General features: G+C 40.5%; 1 protein-coding gene across 4 annotated transcripts in view; it reads left to right on the plus strand.

Annotated features, from left to right (window-relative positions):
• The window catches only part of ROBO1 (roundabout guidance receptor 1), a 699,165-nt gene that overhangs the window by 382,687 nt on the left and 293,811 nt on the right, over positions 1-22,667 (plus strand). For all 4 annotated transcript variants that reach the window (XM_066622672.1, XM_066622669.1, XM_066622671.1 and 1 more), the window contains one exon: positions 5,977-6,303. In XM_066622672.1, coding sequence (XP_066478769.1) covers positions 5,977-6,303 — 327 coding nt within the window. The remainder of the gene's footprint in view (positions 1-5,976; positions 6,304-22,667) is intronic.

Below are 22,667 nucleotides of genomic sequence, written 5' to 3' on the forward strand. Positions count from 1 at the left end.
ATTAATTTACTCATTGCCCACTTACTTGTAAAATGATGAATATAAAGTGAAAACTATTTTTTTTAATTTAAATGGTTTTCTGTAGGATTTGCAACAAGTAGGGAAATACCCCTTTTTAAAGTGAAATTAACATGCAAGGCTCTGTGAGTGTGTATGTACTCAAATTTCGCTCTCGTTCTATAGACTGCTGGTTCTATACCAGCGACAGAAATCTTTGAACATATATCTGAGCATGTAAACAGTATCACTCATTCATAGTAGATGCTTGTAGCCATAAGCGGATAAAGAGACTTTCAGTTGGGCATTATACCTTATGTAAGCATTAGAAGTAGCTAACCTTCTGTATTTTTTATGTTTTCTGCTGACGTTCATGTCCTGTCAGTAAATAACTTTTTAAAGAATATACAGTATAAACTGTTCCGACATTCCACTTACCTTTTGAGGAAAATGGAATGAAATTAGTTTTGCAATTGCAAATTATTTATGTATTTTACTATTGGTTTTGAAGATATAACTTAATATAAAAATAAGGTATCCGTTCGGCTAATGACCCAGTCCTGCTAGCCAGAACAAGCATTCTGGCAGCACAACATGCTTTCCAGCAGTCGTAAAGGGCTACTTTCCAGCACAGGTTGGCTGCCTGCTGCAGCAGGTAAGAGTGTGTAGGTCTGGAAGGGAGGCAGGAGTAGGCAGAATGGGGAGACAGGGTGGGGAAGAGGTGGGGATCATGGCCTGGGAAGGGGGTGCATTCAATGGCAATGGGGCCCACCGAATCCTAATCTTTTTCCTGGGCCCAATCCACCTTCACAGGTCCATGTGGAACTGTACTAGTTATATTGCTTCTGCAGGTCTGACCAGACTCACCAGACCAGCAGGGTCTTAGACCAGGAGAAGGCAACAAATGTTCTCTTATCCTTTGGAAGTTTCTGAAGGCTGAAACTGTCCCTCAGGTTGCAGCAGTAGTTGCACTGATGCCACTATATCTCCATGTAGGGAATTAGTTAGGATCAGGGGTGGATCCAAGGGCGGGGCCATGGATGTGTGGGCCTTCCCAAATGGTCTGGCAGCAGGAAAGGGCTCCCACTAGGCTGGGGAGCAAAATTGGGAACGCCCTCTGGGTGGGGAGCTGGTGAGATTGGCTGGAATAGGAGCCCAAGTCTACCCAGACAGTAGATCTGGGTTCCAAATCCAGGTGGGAGCCCAGGTCTACCATCTGGGTAGCCCTGACTCCCGCCTGGATTTGGCAGCCAGATCTACCTGCCTGGTAGATCTGGGCTCCCATTCCAGTCAATGGCTCAAAGTCCAGACGGGAGCCCAGGTCTACCAGCTGGGTAGACCTAGGCTTCCGCCTGGACTTGGAACCCAGATGTACCTGAGCTCCCAGTTTAGCTTGCAGTCTCTATGACCAAAGTTTGGGGGGGCGGGTGGACTCCCATTCCAGCCAATGGCTCAAAGTCAATGTGGGAGCTCAGGTCTACCCACCTGATTGACCTGGGCTCTGGAGTTGGTTGTGATCATGGCCCACACAAACGCTGGCTCTGCCCCTGGTTAGGATCTGGGTGTAAGTCTGTAATCCTATGCGTATGTCCATGAGAGTAACTCCTGTTGAACTTAGTGGGTCTTAGTTCAGAGTAAACATGTATAGGATGGTTGTACTAATTGCATTATATTTTTTTAAAATTTGTTGTGTGTGATGCAGTGCACTAGGGGAAGATATTATGTTAGTCATGTAAAAAATTTTTGTATATACTGTATTGTGGCATAAGCATTTCTTTTGCCATGAGTACTCTGATCAAGCAGCCATTTCTATAAGTAGCTGTTTGATCTATATACTCATTGCAAAATACATTATTGTGCTGTACTTCAGTTAGGAACACATAGATGTTGTCTCTGTATCAGAAAAAGTGTAATGCCTGAAATATTCTGAGAGAATTGGTGTAGTCTGAATGCCTTCGTTTGGAATGATCAAATGTGCAGCCCATGCCTCTGTTTGAATATAGAGAATTGTCTATTTAATAATAATTTAAAAATCCAGGCATCCACGTGCTCTCATATGTGCAAAGATGTGATGCTCCCTATTAGTTTCAGTTACTGGAAGCCGTTTTGTATGCACAAAGGCTAGGAGCACAGATTCAGTTATTTAATTTTTGCATATGAAGAAACTTTCTTGAGTCTTTGGGCAGATCACTAAATTTGGGGAGGGGGAGATTTCTAGACTGTTAATCTTCAAAATACAAGTGGCATAGGGTTTCAAAGCAAAAGAATATAATAGCAATAAGCTCCAGTCTTTCACTCCGGCTTCCTAGGGCTTAGGGGGTGCTGATCTTCCCCACATTTAAGTTTCATTCTAACCACAGTGACTATAGGGGCAGTACCCCGCCATCCCCATCTTCAAGCTGGGAATGAAGGTTGGAGCTTCTGTTGTCATGATTATAATAAGGTAGTGGGACACCCATCATGCTGATGGCAATGAGTGGATTGTCTGCAGGTCTGACCAGTAGTCACCCACTGGATCCAAACACACGGTGTGCATTATCTTAGTAATATTATCTTAGTAATATCTTCCTTACAAAAAACCTGTAAGGAAGGCCAGTGTTCAGTCCTCCTTAGTACTGAAACTGAAAGATATTTGGGTCAGGAATTCTCTGCTTCTCCCAGATCTTATTTCTTTCTACTGATACACCAACTCTATAACCAATTTGTGTTTAAAAAGCCGCAGTGTAAATCAAATTTTGGGTAAAATTCAGGCATTCGTTTTCAAATAAACGTGTAAAAGTGATCTGTGTTGTTTGCACAGTAATTGTTCATTTAACCCACTGCATGCAACATTTGGCATGCTACATGTTGAACTCTGAAAAGTGAAATTTATACTAGAGAAGGTTGTGCAAGTTGTTAGTTTCCTGTAACTCTGTGTTATGAGCTTTAAGAAGAAAAAAAAGGGTTCTTTGTAGATAAAGCATGTAACTATTAAGTATTGTATTTCTGTGTTCACAAACTACCCCTTGTGGGACAGATCTGACAAGAAAATTACAGGATTAGTGCCCTTTGTAAGATTTATGTTGATACATGAAGTCACTTCTAGTCAATAAAACAGAAATTGGAACTTACATAACCTGACTATAAGGAGAGGAAAAATTAAAAGTGTAGTTGTGAAAGATTTCTCAGATGTCAAAGCCGTTACATTGCCTCTGGTGGTTGCCATCAAATTTGCTGTGCTCTCTTCATGCCACTCATCTGCTCATGCAATGTACAGGCCAGCGTAATTTAGGGAATATTATGGAATGTTGCAGACAAGATTTGCTTTATTACAGTACGTTGGTAGAACAGTGTGCTTTGAAGGTGATTGATATATTGGCACATCTGAATCTGGCATTTGCCAGCAGTCTCCAAACTAGAGACCTCTGCATGCCAGAAACCCTTTCCCTGACTGGAAGAAGCTCTCTGTTTCACTGGGGAGCCTCCTATCTGTGTCTCCAGTTTCCTCTAAACTTTGCACCAGGCAGCCACATCTGCTTGGAAATCTGGGTACAAAGCCTGCTGGGGTGACGGGCAGCTGGGGTGGAAGTGGCTACCCGGTGTGAAAGGTAAGCTCTATTCACATGGTGGAAGGGTTATAATGAGCTCTGGATCCAACCCGTAGCACAGAAAGAGGCCTTCTTGTTCATTTCCCTTCAATTAATATTCTTGGATACCACACAGGAGTGGACAGGCTGTTATCATTACTAAGATTCTTACTAATATCTCCACTTTAATACCATGCTTGTCTTGGAATGGAAGTGTGGATAACTGTCTCGCTCTCACTTTCTTTCTTTCTTCTATGGCTAATAGAAGCTTTGGGGAAATGATTTTAAGGTGAGTGAAAGATCTCTTCAAGAGAGGATTAAAGTCCCTCTCCCTGCAGTGTGGCCACAACTCAAATTGGAACTTGTTTAACCAAAGAAAAAGATCTGATCGCAGATATGTCCATGTCCCATCTAGTTCAGTCTAAACACCTATCATTCTGAATGCCGCAACTCATATTTAAGTCTTTTCAGTGCTTTTTTTGCACTTGTTAATGCATTCTGATGGTACAAAACCTCAGAGTTAGTACAGTCTAATGCAGCCATTTTCAACCACTGTGCCATGGCACGCTGGTGTGCCGCGGATGGTCCCCAGGTGTGCCGTGGGAGTTTGGTGTAGGGTCATTTATTAATAGGACCATTGGGGATATGAGCTCCCCACAAACAGCAAGGTGTGCCTTGTCAATTTTCCAAAAACTGATCGTGTGCCTTGACAATTGTAGTACCTTGTCAGTATGCCATGAGACGAAAAAGATTGAAAATCACTGGTCTAATGTATTGAAGTGAAGGACTGTTGGTTGGCTTCTTAGGAATGTTTGTTAGAACTATCCAAGCCAGAACAAGTCCATAGGTGATGGCAGTATACAGAGTTTGAGACTGATAATGGGAAATAGCAGAATGAATGCATGCTCATGCACTTGTCTACAACCTGATAAAATTCAGATAAAGGAATTCCACATAGCTGCTATTCATTTAAAAAACAAAAAGCACAAAGCATTGATTGGATATAAGCTAATACATAGTTGTTGTTTTTTGCACCAGCATAGCTAAATAGTATGTGGTGTCTCTCTCTGGTGACTGAAATTTAAAGTAGTCACAATTTTCTTTTGGGTGGCAGGCAGAAAGATTTGCATGTGCAGAATCTCATAAAAATTGATATAACTATATGTAATAAATTGGTAACATTTTGATTATATTGCTATTCCCTGTTTTACATTACTGCATATCTTATTCCAGGTACTGTCATGGGTGTGCCAATAGTACAGGGAGTCTAGTCATGCTCTCTTTGCCAATAGTACAGGGAGTCCAGATCACAGTGCCAGCTTAATTTAGGGAGCTGGACGTCTGACAATGTGCAACTGAGGCAGAAATTCCAGAACATGTGGGAGATCAGGACCATGGATAGCTCTGACACTAGGCCAGATAATAGCAAGCAAGTTGGGCTTGGATGTTGTTCCAAGAGTTGTGTGAAGCGGATGGGCAGCCCAGCCCTATGGGCTAATGGCGCCACATGGTACAGTGGCACCAAAATGGCTGCCACTGTATCCCATGGGGAAGAGCAGCTGCTGGAGTCTCTTTGGTGTAAGAGTACATTGGTTCCATTACCCTGTGCAGAACTCTGCTGCCCCCAGTCCTTGGATCTGTGCCAGCTCCTTTTTGGCTGAAAAGGCCATTCTGAACCTCGCAAAAAAATAAATATTTTTTATTTACAATTTCTTTATTTAGGTCAAAAAGGCTTTTCTGAGCCTGCGGGGCTGAAAAAGTCCCCAGGAGGCAAAGGGAGCACAGCTCCCCTTGGCTTTGGAGGCTTCATTTAGTGCTGGGCATCACTTGATGGGGTGCAGGAATGCATCCCAGTCATTAAGCGACACATCTGTAATTGCATTGGTTATAAATGCATGCATTTTGCTTTAGAAAATACTTTTTAAATAAAAATAAAATACCTTGGTAGTTTCAGCAGTCTTGAAAAGTTTGTATACTTTCACTGAAATGCATGCATGAGTGTATTATCTTCTAAGGGCCCATTCCTATCCAGTTTTCCATCGCTGATGCAGCTGTGCCAATGGGGTGTGCATGGCATTTTGTGGTAGAGCGACAGTCACGGAGGTCTCCTCAAGGTAAGGAAACATTTGTTCCCTTACTACAGGGCTGCATTTTGGCTCCATCAGTGCTGGAAAGTGGTATAGGATTGGACCCTAAGCTAGGTTATCTCCTAATTGCGCATTTGGAAACAAGTGTTGACATTCATAGATTAGCCTACGGCTGTTTGTTGAAAATGGACAAAGATAACAGGTGAAACGTTTTGTCAAATGATTCACATTGTTAGCACTTGTTTTGATACCAGCTATTCCTCCATATCTTAAAAAGCAGTCTAAATTAAACATCTGAGTTTTATGTGTGGTTTTTGTTTATTTAGGGTCTCGTCTTCGCCAAGAGGATTTCCCACCTCGAATTGTTGAACATCCTTCGGATCTAATTGTTTCTAAAGGAGAACCAGCAACTTTGAACTGTAAGGCTGAAGGCAGACCAACACCAACTATTGAATGGTATAAAGGAGGAGAAAGGGTTGACACTGACAAAGATGATCCTCGGTCTCATCGGATGTTGCTGCCAAGTGGATCTTTATTTTTTTTACGCATAGTTCATGGCCGCAAAAGTAGGCCTGATGAAGGAGTGTATGTCTGTGTAGCAAGGAATTACCTTGGTGAAGCTGTGAGCCACAATGCATCGCTGGAAGTAGCAAGTAAGTCTTCCTCTCTCCACCCCCTTCACCGGCTATCTCTTTAGCAGCAGTTGCTTGAATGGAATTTTAAACATAAAGCTTTGGGCTTTGAATGGCTGGTTTGAAAACATGGTAAGAAACTGCTCAGTTCGATTTGATTGGGCAACACTAACATTCTACCAACACTTGTATGAAATGTTCTCCACACATGTGTGTACATGCAGATGATAAGATTAAGGCTGTAATCCTATGCATGTTTTCCAGGAGTAAGTCCCATTGAACACAATGGCATTTACTTTTGAGCAAACCTACATAGGATAGCACAGTAAATGGATGAGAGTATCTAATTTTGCTTTAAAATTTGCTTTGCTTTGCTAGATTTGTATCCAACTATAGGTGTAATTTTGCACAAGGATACTTTTTAAAAAAAAAATATGGCCCAAATTGAGGTTTGAAATATTGAAGATTAATTTTGAAGAAGTTCTTTTGTTTGTAAGAACCAAATTGTCTGAAGTAGTTGCAGTAAAAGTATCCTTATACTTATTTCTATGTACCCAGCATCATTTCATGTTATCTATTCACTTCAGTGGGCTTGCATTTGCTTCCATCTTAATTAATGGAACACTTAGCATTCCGCAGTCATATATTCTGCTTGAATTCATATCGGCATAGACAGTGGCTGTGCATAATTGCTGCTGCCACCAGTGGCACAATCTTATGCAGGTCTACTCATAAGTAAGCCCTATTGAGTTCTGAGACTTACTCCCATGTAAACGTGTATTAGGATTGCAGCACTAGCCATCTGTTGCTTGCAGTGACATACTTACATGATTAGTGCTGCAACCCTATACACACTTACCTGGAAGCAGGGATGGGCTGAAACTCAGATAACTCGATCATGAAAACACACTTTTTCACGACTCTTATGGACTCAAATCACGCACCTCAAACTTGGGCACTGACTCAAGACTTGGGGATTTTACCCTAAAAATGAAAAGACTCAAATAGACTCTCGCTTTTGTGTGTGCTTGCGACTCTGTTGTGTACGTATGCTTGCTTGCTTTTTTGTTCTTTGCTTCCGGGGCTTGAATTGATTTTTAGAAAGACTTGAGTCAAAATGACTTGAAAAATGGCTCTGGATTAGTTGTGACAGCCGCCATTATGATTTGTGGGTGACTCATATCAAGTGACAGAGACTCAGGACTTGACTTGAGTTTCGGTGCTATAGCTCCAACACATTCCTGCTTGGGAGTAAATCTAATTGAACTCAGGGGGTCTTACTGCATAGTAATGTTTTAATCTGAGCACAGTAAGTGTTATGAATGTTCTATATATAAAGTATCCAGTAAAATCTTTTAAACACGATATTCTTGTATTTTCTATATTAATTGTTAGAAACGTTTTAATTAAATGTAACTCATGGCTGGTTTTAATACATTATTAATACAAGGTTAATATTTTTACTCCACCTGCAAATGATTGATACATGTAGCTTTCCATAATGCATTTGTTGATGCTGTATTTTGCAACAGTTTTAAGTGAAAGCAGGTTGATGTTGGCATAAGGCAAATATATTCACATGAAACACTTCTATATATGTTGCTGATGCCTCTTTTCCACATTCTGTTGAACAATGGAAATATTTGGTAACCGTAGCCTATTGTGGAGGGTACTTCTGTTCTGAATACATCAGTTCTCCATAAAAATGCTGTCAGGTTTGAGTAAGGTCTAAATTGGCATTGCTGTATTGTTACTGTCATTTTACTTGTCAGTTAAAGTGTGCTTCCTAGTCTTGTCTTGAGTCATTTTGATTTAGATTACAATGAGAAGCTTAGTGATAAGATCTTGGTATTTATGCGAAACATTAGTTCTACCACAAGGTTTATCAAGTGCTTTAATAAAACTTTTGAGATAAGGATAAAATAAAAATATGGTAAGTCCTTGAAATATTTGTCCTAAAAACTTGTATACCATTAAATTGCTCATTTGGTTTTAAATCATACAGGCTAATCTTGGATGCACGAAATGCATGGTGATTTGCAGAGGGTTGATATTGGGCAAAAATGTGAACTGTTCAAATTTAATGTGCATACACATCTCTAAAAATGCTGTAGGATTGGTGGTTTTGTTTTTGTTTTAAACTTCCCCATCAATAGCAGAGAAAGGTTCTAATAGCAAAAAAGGAAGATCTTTTTAGCCAAAGAATGATTGCAGTCTAGTGGAAAAGATTCATAAAATTAAAAATCTGAGCTGTTGAAGTCTTATCCAAAAATAGTTCAGAGAAAAGTAGTGTTGAACTTGTCACAGGTTTTGCTTTATGATGGCAATGCTGTGTGAAGGGAATGGATGCAAAAGTGTGTCAGGATGGCTGCTGTTTTGGCAGTTCTAGGGCTGAGGGCAGGTGCCTTTGTCATAACAGTTGGTGTTTAATAATAATAATCAATATATACCTAAGGAACTTCTTAGGTTTGTCCCTACAGACAAACAGCTGTACTGTATATTAATTTTAAACTTAGCTTTGTATAATTGTAAATGGAAACCATCAAAATTAAGCTTACGTTCATGATGATGGTAAGAAAAAGATTAACAACAAAGGGCCTTGATATTATTATACAACTCCCCCCTTTCCCCATTTTCTGCTTTCCTACCATCTTTCTTCCATTGTTGTTCCCATTGATGTTACCCTAGAGCAGGGGTGTCCAAACTCTTTGGCAGGAGGGCCACATCATCTCTCTGACACTGTGTCGGGGGCCAGGGAAAAAATTAATTTATACTTCAAATTTGTCTATATTTACATAAATGAATGCATTAAAGATGGAACTTATATGAAAGAATGAATTCTACTGAGCTTATTTATCATACAAATATTTCTAGGCAGAGACACGACTTAGCAAGGCAGGGACACATGAGGAAAAATATTCCTAGGCAGAAACTCATGCCAGCAAGGTAGAAACACATGAGAAAAAGTTTTTCACCAACCCCCCCCCCCAGCACTTTACAAAAATGCACAGAACCAACAGAGTTGCACCATTTGTGGATTGCAGAAGGCACACACCCAAATACAGCAGGACACAGAAGTTAACCCAGAATAAGGAAAGGGGGAGGGATGTTTGACTCGCAGGAGCCACTCACTCACACCAGGAGTAAATTAACCCAGAAAAAGGACCTCACAAGCAACGGAGGGTAGGATTGGAGCTCCCTGCGGGCTGCAAATGGCCCAAGGGCTGGGTTTTGGGCAGCCCTGACCTAGAGATATTCCCCAATTGTTTTTTTTTTTATAGTAATGTCCTTGATTAATAAATATTTAATGAACTTATAAAGAAAGAGCTCATATATATAAAAACTGGGAACCACTGACTATTTTAAAGGAAAGTAGTAAATATAGTAGGTGATCTCTGGCAGCATACCAAATATGTGGTCCCTTAAAGTAGAATGGAGAAGATATAATTGTAACGGGAATTCTAAGCTGCCCAATAAATACTTTGTTCTATATTTCTTCTTTGAATTCTACTTGTCATTCCTTCTGTTTTGTTCTAGGCACAGTTGCTTCAATTTTAAACTTTATTTTGATTAACTATTGGAGGTAGAACTAGATATGACTAAGTTCATTGAAGTTGATAGAACATGCAAGAATGCAGGAGACTGAAATCTTAATTTTCTAAAATAATTTTTTTTATCAGCAAAGGCAATGAAGTAGAAACCCACCCACAAGAGATGCCATGCTACCATTTAAATGTGTTCAGCTCTCTTTTCCCGACTTTCTGAACCCTGCCTTTTGATCACTTGAAATGTACTTTAATTAAGTCCTTGTTTTTGTTTTTGAGGAATATAACCAGGTTCAGATTACCATCTGCTGGGATGTATTCTCTGGTAGTGAAAGGTCCTATGCAATGTAGTAAAGGGCATGTTCTTGGCAAAACTATGTTGGGTAATTTTCTCTATAAATGTCAGTGTTCACAAGCTAGAATATAGGATTGATCAATGCTTATTTCTGTAAGTACTTCTGACAAGAATCTAGCAAAGGCACAAACATTTGAAATATTAAACACTGTTTTTCAGCATTTAAAATAAGGAATAGCAAATTTAATTTTGGTTAAAAAGTTTTCTGTCAACACATCATAGATTAACTGCAGCTGCTTCATGTGCTTGAAACTCTCTTAGAGGAGCTTGAAGTAGGTGGATCTCAAATATTTCTCTTTTTTCACTGATGGAAGAACTGGACATGTATTTCTGACTGCCATTTAATTAGTGGTTCTTGTTGGAATTGTACTTGTTGCTCTTAAAGAAGGTCCGTTCAACACAGAGAGTTAGATATATTCAGCTTAGCTGATAGCAGAATAGGCTCCTTCATAACAGACAGTTATCTTACATAAAATCACTATAATTTGAAGACTGCCTCTAGTTCAATCAATGCAGTTAATCAGAATATAATATGGGACCAGGACTGACCTGTCAAATAATTGTATGATTCATAGGAAGAATATAGTAACTGTATAGAGATGGAGCATCTAAAGTCCCTACAGAATTGAAGTTTTCAGGAAATGCTGCAAAAAAGTCAAATTAGAAAGTCGTGTTAAAAAAAAGATTCACACTGTGTTGACACTTATATGAAGGCAGCAGGTTATGATAGAGATGTGGAAAAAAATAGATAAATATCTAAATATTGCTGAGACAGAAGCAGTTGATAGTTTTAATAGCATGGATTCAAGCTGAGGGGGCAAAGTACAATATGGTCATGTGGAAGTTGTAGACTTTTTTGTTTGCAAAATAAATGTGAACTTTTTGAGAGAGAGAACTCTCAGAAAAAGGTCTCTGAGGAAGAGGGTGGAGAGAGAATTTAAATAATTTGTTTTTAAATAATCTAAAGTTGACAACTAGAACTGTAACTATTGACAGTTAAAGGTTCCATGTGATTGGTATTAGAGATTCAAAACTACAAAATAAAATTGTGGATGAAATGGATCTCAATTTAGATACTGCAAAAGGAATGAGCTAGACCAGCGGTGTCAAACTCGTTTCATACAGAGGGTCGAAGTTAGCATTCAGGGCTCCAGCTGAGGGCCGGATGTGATGTCATTAAGCAGAAAGTGACATCATTAAGCAGCTAATGGCCAGAAATCGGACCCTGTTCTCATATAGAAACTCATTATCTGCAAATGACAGAAGAAAAAATCACAAATCTTGATCATAGTTCAAGATTTGGGAAAACCCTGTTTTCATGTGGGCTGCCATTTCAGCTGTAATATCTCAGCGGCTGAGAGCCTGAGGGCTAGATGAAAAGCTTCCGAAGCCCGCATCTGGTCCCTGAGCCTTATGTTTGACACCCCTGAGCCAGACAGTTGAGATCACCTGTAAAAGGCTAAAAATAATGGTCACCCAGATGTTGTTGCTATAAACAGAAAAGATAACTTATAAACTAAGGAGCAAACCGAGAGAGTAGGATATAAATCAAAACAACTTGTGCCGAAAGGCATAAAATGTGGCATTCTATAACTTCTTACGCAGGGAGCACTATATCCCTTGTAAAAAAGTGGAGTTTGAAACAGCAACAAACAACTACAGAAAAGGAAACTTTTTTGTGTGCATGCAATTGAACTATAGCAGAACAGCAGTTGGGTCAGCACTTGCAGAAGCATTCTCTGTGGGTGCAAAATCTAGAAGAATGGAAAAGATTCTAAGAGATAAGAAGATTCCATGTTATGTATTTCATTTGGCCCTTCTTTCTAACAATAGTAGTTTACGATTCCTGCAGTAAATCATGTTCAACCTGTTCACTTTGACATGGCTCACACAACAGATTATAGACACGCGTGGCCAAGCCTTGTACTCTTAAGGTCTCCTTTACGCTTCATCTCATGTTCTGTGATTCCTTCTATCATTGCCTTACTTGTGGAAACCATAGTTTGCTGTTACATGTGAACTTGGCAAATCATGTAAAATGCAAACTATGTTGTATACGAAATCAGAATTGGAATTCATGGTTTGAAAGCAGTTGCTAGTTTTGATTTTCAGGCAGATTATGGTTATTGCAAACAAGGAAATGAAGGAAGGAATCTAATGTATGAGAGGGATGACGGAGGAAGCGGAGTGCCTGAGGCTTGGGCCCAAGTGGTTGATAGATAGTCTGTTGTTAATGTGAACTGAACCATTGTGAAGATCTTGTAATTATTAGGAAAAGAAATAAGAACTTTGTAATTCCTTGGTTATATGTGCCTGCTGTGAATGGTGGAGCTGAATTCATCACATTATTCTGTCTAGAAAAGCTTACTTTTGTTTATAGTCAAAGCATAATTGTAGCATATATAATAGAATATTAGACCCTGACCCTGAATAAACAGAAATAATTTGAAGGATTTCTCGTGATGTAATATAATTATGTGATTGTAGAAATTCCCTTTTCACTGTGTAACAACTAAAGATAATTTCATAAAAGATGGTCCCAGAAAAAAAATTGAAGGAAATCATATATGAAACAATGCAATGCTTGGTATAATAAGGGCCCAATCCTTTTCAGCTTTCCTGCACTAATGTAGCTGCAATGCAGCCCTGAGGTAAGGGAGCAAACATTCCCTTACGTTGAGGAAGCCTCTGTGGCTGCCTCTCTACTGCAGGATACAGCGCACACCCCATTGGGACAGCTGCATTGGTGCTGAAAATTTGATATAACTGGGCCCTAAGAATATTGACTTGTTTTGTAAGTACAGGTGAAGACTGTTTATCCGTGGATTTTATATCCATAGATCTGAGTCAATGTGGGTCCCTGGACCCTCATTGAGCCAGGCTTAACCCCACCTGAACATTTCAAAGGCACGTGGAGCTGTGCTCTACTCGCCTCCGGAGGGCTTTCTGAAGCTCACGGAGGCCATGCACATCCACCCACAACCTCTTTGGACTTCAAAATGATCGAAAAGGCCGAAAAAAGCAGCTTCTGATTTCTGGAAGGAAACCGGAAGTGACATTTTTAATGCCTTATAACACATCCCCTTATAAGGCATCTCCATTTGGCCTCCTTATTAGGCACCCCCTTATAAGGATCCCCTTATAATGCATCCTGTCTGCAGAAGTCGCATAGTATTCTGAGAGACCCCTTCCATCTGGCTCATCAGTTCTTTGAACTGTTGCCTTCGGGTAGACGATACAGAACTATTAGAGCACGTACCACATGATTCCTGAACAGTTTTTATCCCACAGCCATAATTACGTTGAATAAGGCGATATAGTTGTTACCATGCTCCTGGGCATTATGGCCTGTTATACTGTTTTTATATTATGATGCATGTTGTATAGAATGTGTGGGTGATTGTGCAGAGTGTGATTGTTGGAGTTGTAGTATATATTTATGCTTGTATCTCTAAGGTGCATAAATTTGGTTGTGCTGTAGCACAATGACAATAAAGTTACTGCTACTGCTACTGCTACTGCTACTATCTTCATTGGGCTTCCCAATGCTTTATAAGATATTAAAAACATCACTTCCAGTTTTCCTCCAGAAATTGGAAGTCTTTTTTTGGTGTTTTTTTTTGCCATTCTGTAGCCCACAGAAACCGTGGGCGGTTGCGTGTGGCCTCTGCAGGGTTTAGAAACCCTTCAGAGGTGACTGAGCACAGATCCGGTTGCCTTCGGAGTTTTTAAAGCGACTGAAACCATGGATTTCTGTATCCACTGTTTTTGGTACCTGCAAAAGGGGGGGGCGTCCGAGAATGCTACTAAGTGTTACTCGCAGTTACTGAGTCCCCACCTGTAGAAGACTTAAGTAAGGACAATGCAGTACATTTTAGTCTTTCAGCACTCAAAATATTATGCATGTGTCCCTAAAGGCATGGCAGCTCTGGCTTAGAGAGAAATGCTTTCCTGTGATTTTTAAACTGTTTTCCCGTGACTTGGGCTATGATATGGGTTTCTTACCTGGCTCATTTCAGTCACTACAATGCAGACAAGATAGGGAGCTGCATTGATTGATTGAACTGTGTACCAGTGGGAACGAGAGCTATTTACATGAGCTTTCATTTCTTTGAGATTCCTTGGGGACCTGTATCCTGAAAGTTCATGTATTCTTCCTGCTTCTTGTCACCTTTCTCTCGTCCTTTGGCCTGCCTGTCATCCATAAGAATGAATGCGATCAACTCAGCTGTCTGCCTTGAACCACTTGGTACAAGATCAACTTTTTTTTCCCCATGCATTTACACAGGTACATGACTGTGTAGAGAAATGTTAGCATGGACTGGGCAGCACACAAAAACAGTTGTTTTTCTATGATCTTTGTGGTCCTTCCAGTCACTGTGTTTGCCTTGTGACTATGTGCACAGATTTTGTGGAAGAAATAACGGAGAGTTTTCATATGTAAGTTCATTCCAAACCTGCAAATCAACATGAAGGATTATTTTTGCGTTTGTGTAGTTCCTTGTTTCACATTTCAGTTACTCCTGTGAGAGTCCCACAGGCTCCACAAGTATAGTCCTCTGTCCTGCTACGGCTTGTTTTTGATGCATACATCCTGCAGACGGGATTAATATGATGGATCTGTTTGACAGCTGATCAGTGCTTCTCAAACTGTTACATTCTCACAGTATTTAACTTAGGAAAATATTGCTGCAAAGTTATATGGAAATAGCTTATCTTGCCCTTTTTTAACATAAAATGTCCATTGAATATCTACACTTCCTTTACACTGAAAATAAATCAGCACTTTATTTGGGGTCAGATTTGTGAATGCCTCCTAAAGTCTTCTTACCAAGTAATGCTGTATTGTCAATACTGTTCAGAATTCTTTATCATTTTGCTTTATAAATTATTGCAGTGTAACCTCTTACCAAATTGCATTACATCCCCATATTTTCTTCACATTTTAAATTTATTGTTATTGTTGTTAATAATATTTATATACCATTTTTTGAATGTGATCAGATCATTTTCTTTTAATCATTTGCCTTGAGGTAAGCTGTGCTTCTGGTCCAAAAAGTCTGAATTTTCCTTCACTGCCCGTAGTGCAGATTCAAATACTGGTGTTGCTCACACAGCAGATATCTCTGCTGAGCTTGCAAAGACACAATTTTGACAGCCAGATAATGCCATCCACTTCTCCAGCTGTCAAACATCACGCGCTTTCATGCACCCAAGAGAGATATCTTCTGGACACCCGAGTGGACAAGTTCACAACTCTCAAAGGCAGCCAGGCATTGGAGATGGGGAGACTTCCAAGCCTGTCCGTAATGCTTGCCCCCCAAGGTGTTTTTTGAGAAGGCAAGGATTTTCATCCATTTTTACTTCATTTTCTCCAATACGGTAGAAAAGCAGGGCATAAATAGAATAAATAACTATACTCATGCAACTAGTTCTAGATTTCTAATGAAGCTTTGTGTATTTTTTAAACCACAGACCATCTGCTGTCCTTCACAGCAAATCACATTTGAAATCTTGGGAATCCAAAACAGTTTGTACAGTGTGTTCAAAGTTGTAGTAGAGGCACTACGTTTGCAGTAGCAACCTGTGTCTGTGTGTGCCCCCCTCCAAATGCTGGTCCCATATTTTAAATATTGGTTCTTGTTAGTATATTACAATGAATAATAAGGTGGTATTTGAAATGTTAGATACATTTCACCTTCAGTATCATTAATTATTACTCTGGCACCTCAGTATTATTTCTCCTATATTGCAGTTTGAGGGCAGGATGGGGGGGGTGGCTCACCTTAAGACTGCCTGAGTTCTTTGTAGATGTAACATTTTTTGAACCAGGTATTTCCTGGCTTACCGCTTGGCCTCTTAATGAACTATAGGCTGATGGGTTCTGAGCTGTCTGTGACAGATCAGGAGAGAGATCTTGGGGTGGTGGTGGACAGGTCGATGAAAGTGTCAACCCAATGTGCGGCGGCAGTGAAGAAGGCCAATTCTATGCTTGGGATCATTAGGAAGGGTATTGAGAACAAAACAGCTAGTATTATAATGCCATTGTATAAATCTATGGTAAGGCCACACCTGGAGTATTGTGTCCAGTTCTGGTTGCCGCATCTCAAAAAAGATATAGTGGAAATGGAAAAGGTGCAGAAGAGAGCGACTAAGATGATTACGGGGCTGGGGCACCTTCCTTATGAGGAAAGGCTACGGCGTTTGGGCCTCTTCAGCCTAGAAAAGAGACGCCTGAGGGGGGACATGATTGAGACATACAAAATTATGCAGGGGATGGACATAGTGGATAGAGAGATGCTCTTTACCCTCTCACATAATACCAGAACCAGGGGACATCCACTAAAATTGAGTGTTGGGCGGGTTAGAACAGACAAAAGAAAATATTTCTTTACTCAGCATGTGGTCGGTCTGTGGAACTCCTTGCCGCAGGATGTGGTGCTGGCGTCTAGCCTAGATGCCTTTAAAAGGGGATTGGACAAGTTTCTGGAGGAAAAATCCATTACGGGGTACAAGCCATGATGTGTATGTGCAACCTCCTGAGAAATGGGTTATGTCAGAATGTCAGATGCAAGGGAGGGCACCAGGATGAGGTCTCTTGTTATCTGGTGTGCTCCCTGGGGCATTTGGTGGGCCGCTGTGAGATGCAGGAAGCTGGACTAGATGGGCCTATGGCCTGATCCAGTGGGGCTGTTCTTATGTTCTTATGTTCTACAGTGCATTTACCCTAGATCCCTCTTGGCGATGTTGGCACCATCATTTCTGAATTCACATTTAAGGCTAAGATTGGTGCACTTGTAGTGTCAGATGGTCTGGCTAGTTATGAAATCTAAGCAAAAAATATTTCATGAAAAACTTCATTCATCAAAAATGGCTCTTGAGTTATATAAAATCAATTAATACTTTTAAAGATGGTTTGGGTAGCAACAATTAAAATTTCCAAATTTACTACTGTTTAAAATAGCCTATTACATAATTGCTTCTAGACATTGTCCCTATCTCAGGGCCCAATCCTGTCCAATTTTCCAGTGCTGGTGCAGTTGTACCAGACCAGTGGGGTGTACGCTGCATCCTACAGTGGACAGGTAGTCACTTAGGCCTCTGCAAGGTTTGGGAACATGTACTCCCTTACTACGGGGCTGCATTGTGGTTATTCTGGAGCTGGAAAGTTGGATTGGGCCCTCACTCCTTGGTCATTTCATCTTACTACTGGGAGCTAATGAAGAGAATAGTACTGACCTTTCAATTTAAAAGAATAGAAAAGAAGTCACTTACCTGGATGAAGTGGGGGGGAGAGGGGTTTTTTGATGTGGTAATCTGGTTGAATCCCATGCTTAGGTAATGCAGGTGCTTGAAACACTAGGCATCAGACTCTGTTCTTCAAACTGTTTAGAATATAATCCTTGAAACAACTTTTGTCTTGAGGCTTCTAAAAATGACCTGCAGATGTTTGAGCTTCAGTTGCTCAGACGGAGACAGACTCAACAATTCCTAATTCTGCCCTTGAGGGTAGGCCAGAACCAAAGTGTTAATATTAACCAGATGTTGGTGAATACCTTTACACAAGCATGTGCCAGCAAGCCTCTTACTTGCATTGTCCTGAAGTGCTAGGGTCTGCCAGAAGCAGAATGTATTTCCAGCCCAGCCTGTGTCTTCTGGGTCCCTAGCCTTGTACTCCCTTGGTTATGGAGGTCTGTGTTTAGCATGGCATAAACCCACAGATTAGAGTTCTGCTAAATATTAGCTCTTGGATTTTTTACAATGTCTAGCAAACAACTACTCCTGTCATTTGAGGAAGAAAGCAAGGAAAGCAACAACACTGGTGAGTTAAGGATAATAAGCAATAATTGTACAAATAATGTGAATCTATTTTTTCCCATGTGTGTGTAAACATTTGGGAAAGACTGGGGAATCTCCTAAAAAGACATTCTTTACTGCTATGTTCGCTGTTAAACTTACTGCTTAGCTTACTTTCTTTACTGTTAAATAAATCAAAATGTCAGTCTTCCTTTCAGCATTAATATTTGTGGCAGATTTTTGAGACCTACTGAATCTTCACTATCACTAAGATGAAAGAACAGCTCAGGACTCATGGCTATCATGGCAACCATGGACCTATTTCAGTTAATTATGAATCCAGATGGATTCTTGATGGCTCTGGGAGATTTTTCACCTCCTAGGGCTAGCAGTTGACCAGAAGCTTTGGTTGACCCATGGACTGAGGAAATGGCCAGATTGGTTCAGGTTATTTGTGCTAATCTGCTGCAAGTGTCTCCTTCAGTGTAGAACTAGGGTTCCTTTTCTTTGGATACAGTTATCGGGTAAGGATCATGCTTGACTTTCAACTAGAGTAAATATCAATGCTAAACACTTAAGGCACAATCCAAAGAACTTGGACCAGCGTAGGTCCCTTGTGCCCGCCCAGGAGGGTTGCAAACATGCCATAAAACATGTTTGTGCCTCTTCACGAGCAAGCCATGGCAGCGCACAGAGGTGCGCTGGCACATGGAGGCTGAATCCAGCCTCTGTGGTGGCTTCTGTGGTGAGCCTTGGCCCAGCTGGGCTGATGCAAGGCTCTCGGGTAGGCGGGGAGGAGACATTTCAGGGCAGGGGTAGGGCAGGCAGTTGGTGGCCCTGGGGGCAGGCAGGTGGGGAACGGGAGGCAGGGATGGGACCCAGCAGTTATGCTGGATCCCAACCGCCATTGCCGGGGATTTCGGAGCAGCTTCAAGCCGCTCTGCTGTCCTCAGACTTGTGCCACCTTAGGAGGTGGCGCAAGTCCGAGGAGACCCATTGGGGACAGGGTGCCTTACCCATAGGTCAGGGGAAGAGTTTCCCCTTACGTCTGACTAAACCACATTGGGCCTCTATTCTGCGCTGGATACAGTGCAAGCCTCTTCCAGCGCAGAGTAGGATTGCGCCTTAAACATTTTCTTTCATGTTGAGTTTCTTGAATTCTATCTTAAGTTAGCTAGTAATTTGTTTACAGCCCAATCCTAGACATGTCTACTCAGAAGTAAGTTCCATTGAAGTCAGTGGGGCTTACTCCCAGGAAACTGTGGATAGGATTGGGCTGCTGAACAACATTGCCTATTTTGCTTATTGATCTTTATTCCATTCAACTTGTAATAAATCTCAGTAAACTGTAAACTGTAAAAGGTAAAAGGTTCATACCTTCGTAAGTGCCTTTCCAAGGACAATTAAGATGTGGTGATACTGATTCATGTTTTGTGTCATGAGACAGGTGAGTGAAGAACCATGCGGTCGTTCAGCTGACTACATAAAATGACTTTTTAGAAACATGACATTTCCCTATTGCATTTCCCCAATAAGACCAAGCAACATAACTGGTGTTGTGATGATGGGAATACAGTGCACCTCTATTGCATAGATTGTCACTGTATCACCTGACCTTAGCGGTCATACTCATATTCATAGTTTTAAAGACTACATGGGCCTACACACATTTTGTTGTCATAATAGTTAGACCTATTCTCGGGTATATTTGGGGTGCTGAATCAAAAAATGGCATCAGTTTGGCTCCAGTTTTGGGGTATGGCACCTTATGTGCTGATTCAAGCAGATTCCTCATGAGGAAACCATGGTGTCAGCTTCTTCATGAGGAAGCTGCTTGAATCAGCATATAAAGTGGCTATACCATACCCCCAAAACTGGAGCCAATCAGGCAGACCAATGCCATTTTAAAATTCATTACTCCAAAAACATCCTAAATTTGTTCAAACATCTTTGGCAACTTTTCTTCTTTTTGGGTGTAGGCTTGTGCTATTGTTCTCCACTGGACGGGCTACTTCACACTTCTCTTGTATGCGAGCAGAAAGCAGATCATCCACATCCTGATTCTTTTTTTTTTTAATAGTGCTGAGGTGGCATTGAGTGACGTTCTGGGTCATGCCACGCCTGCCTGCAGGTTCCAAGTTGTCTTTATGGCTAACTTATTTGGCTACCCCATATAAGTTAAATATGTGTGTTCATACTTTGAATGCAAGTTTAAAGTTGTGGGGAAACCTTGAAATTAGGCTAAATTTGCAGTAGAGAATTATTATTAACAGTATTTATATACCGCTTTTCAACTAAAAGTTCACAAAGCGGTTTACAGAGAAAAAATCAAATATCTAATGGCTCCCTGTCCCAAAAGAGCTCACAATCTAAAAAGATGCAAAAGAACACCAGCAGACAGCCACTAGAAAAGACACTGCTGGGGGAAGGTGGGCTAGTTACTCTCCCCTTACTAAAAAGAGGAGCACCCACTTGAAAAAGTGCCTCTTAACCAGTTAGCAGAATGCTGACTGTATTATATACATATTTTTTGGAAGCACTTAATGCTACTATTTCCTAGGGGGAGAATAAGGAAAAAGTTTATGCTGGCATTGTAAAGCCCAACTGAAGTCCTCATGTCACATAGGTAATGAAGGATATGCTTTTAAGGAACTGTAAACCTATATCCCTTAAGCCTAGCAAATGAGGACCTTAAATGACCTTGAACATAAAAGGTCACTCATTTTGATTTCATCTTCTTTTTAACATTTGCTTAAACCAATCAAGTTGCTCAATGAGCTTGCTTTGTGTTGTTGTGTCCAGATAATACTGATGACAATCATCTGACCTAACTTGGATCCCGCATGTAAATTGCTTTCAGTTGATTGCATTGAATGCTAAATGAAATTTAATTTAAAAGTCTCTTCAGCATTGTAGTGGATGGTACTCTACGTCATCTGTTAAGCAGTGCATAGTCAGCATATGGCTGTTCTTCTTCTATTTAAGCTGTTTTCTCCTGAGAAAGGGAAATTCCCTCCAGACCAGACAGACATCTGCTGGCTCTCTTACCAGCAAAGCCACAGAAGAGTTATCTTTCCTGTGATTAAAAGAAATAACGTCTGGAGGTTTTTCGTTTTTGTTCAATTAATCAAAGATTAAACCCATGTGGGACTCGGGGAAACTGAGCTTCTTTGTGTGTTCCATCTTTTGCTAGGGACGCCAGGGTTGAAATTCAAGATTTTCCTGACATAATTCTGTAATATAAAAGTGTAAAATACCTTCCTGATCCGAGACAGACACACACATGGGCACACCTGACACACTTCATAATCCACAGTAGCATATATAATATAAAAATAGTCCTGTTTACATTCTTTAGAAATTCTGGGCTATTTTGTAATATCTAATAAATCAAAAAGGGGGAAGGAAGAAGTAATGCATATTAAAAGTGCTGGCTCCAGATACAGTCCATCTTTTCCTACAGAGAGGCATTTGTGTCATTCCCCACCCCCCTTGGTTTCTTAAACCATTTCCAGATGGTCAGCACCCCATTATTCCAGCATCCTCAGTTTCTGTTCAGTTCCTTTATATAACATTGTTGCTATGTATTTTGGGAGAATCTGAAACCTTACATATCATAGGCATGTCTGTGGGTTTCTTAAAAAGATTCTTCTTCCTGTGCATAATGAATGACTTGCAAATATCACATTAGAACTATGGTTAAGGCTCTTGAGTTGTTTTAAAATACATGCAAGTAAATTATTGTCATTTCCTCTGTACCTGTTCCGCCCCCACAAACCAAGAAAGCAGAATCCATTTTGTCTTTGCTAAAGTTGTACTGAGCTTGTGAACTGAAATTTCATGAGACCAGGATGGCAGCAATTAAATAGATTCTCTGAATACCAGACTACTTTTAGATTTTTTTTTTCTTCATCTGTCAGTGGTAAGAGACTTAATATTGTCTGTTTATCTGAAGATAATGTGTTTGGCTCCAGGTTTATTAGTGAAATTAGGCTGTGCAAAAGACTCTGTCTAGGTTTGGAAATTTAAAGTACTTAAAGCTAGCATCCTTAACAGTTTATGGCAAACAGTAGTTTCATTTATTGTTTTCTATAACTGAAATTTTTTTTACTTTTGTGTGCTTTAAAAAAATAAGTTTTTTTTAACTCTTGTAATTTCTCTGATAAGTTTAAAACTGAGAAACTTCTCCGTTTTCTCTGAGAAGCTTAGGTATAAAATACAGTCAGAGTCATAATATTCAGGACAATCTATTTATTCAGTTGAGCGTAAGACACCTCATTCTCTGAAAATGTTTTGGTTATACAGTTAGCCCTTGTTATCTGTGGAGGTTCCATTCCCAGAAATCCCCACAGATCCTAAATCCTTGCAGATGCTGAAACTTGCAGATAACCAAAACAGTGGGTCAGGGCTCTCACCTGACCTCTATATAGGACTGGAAACATTTTCTGGTCACATTTGGAGGTGTTCTGAGGTCCAGAGAGGCCACATGTGGCCTCTCGGGTCTCAGAAAACCTCTCCTACATGACTGGAAAGTGCTTCTGGTCACGTCCAGGAGGTCAGGTGGGGATCCCTTCACCACAGATTTGGAACCCACAGTGAGTCAAAACCGTGGGTTCCAAACCCACAAATTAAAAGGGCCCACCTGTATTTTGTATCTCACCTTTCTTCCACCATGAAACGCAAGGCAA

The sequence above is a fragment of the Tiliqua scincoides genome, chromosome 3, assembly GCF_035046505.1.
Source record: "Tiliqua scincoides isolate rTilSci1 chromosome 3, rTilSci1.hap2, whole genome shotgun sequence".
Taxonomy (NCBI): Eukaryota; Metazoa; Chordata; class Lepidosauria; order Squamata; family Scincidae; genus Tiliqua; species Tiliqua scincoides.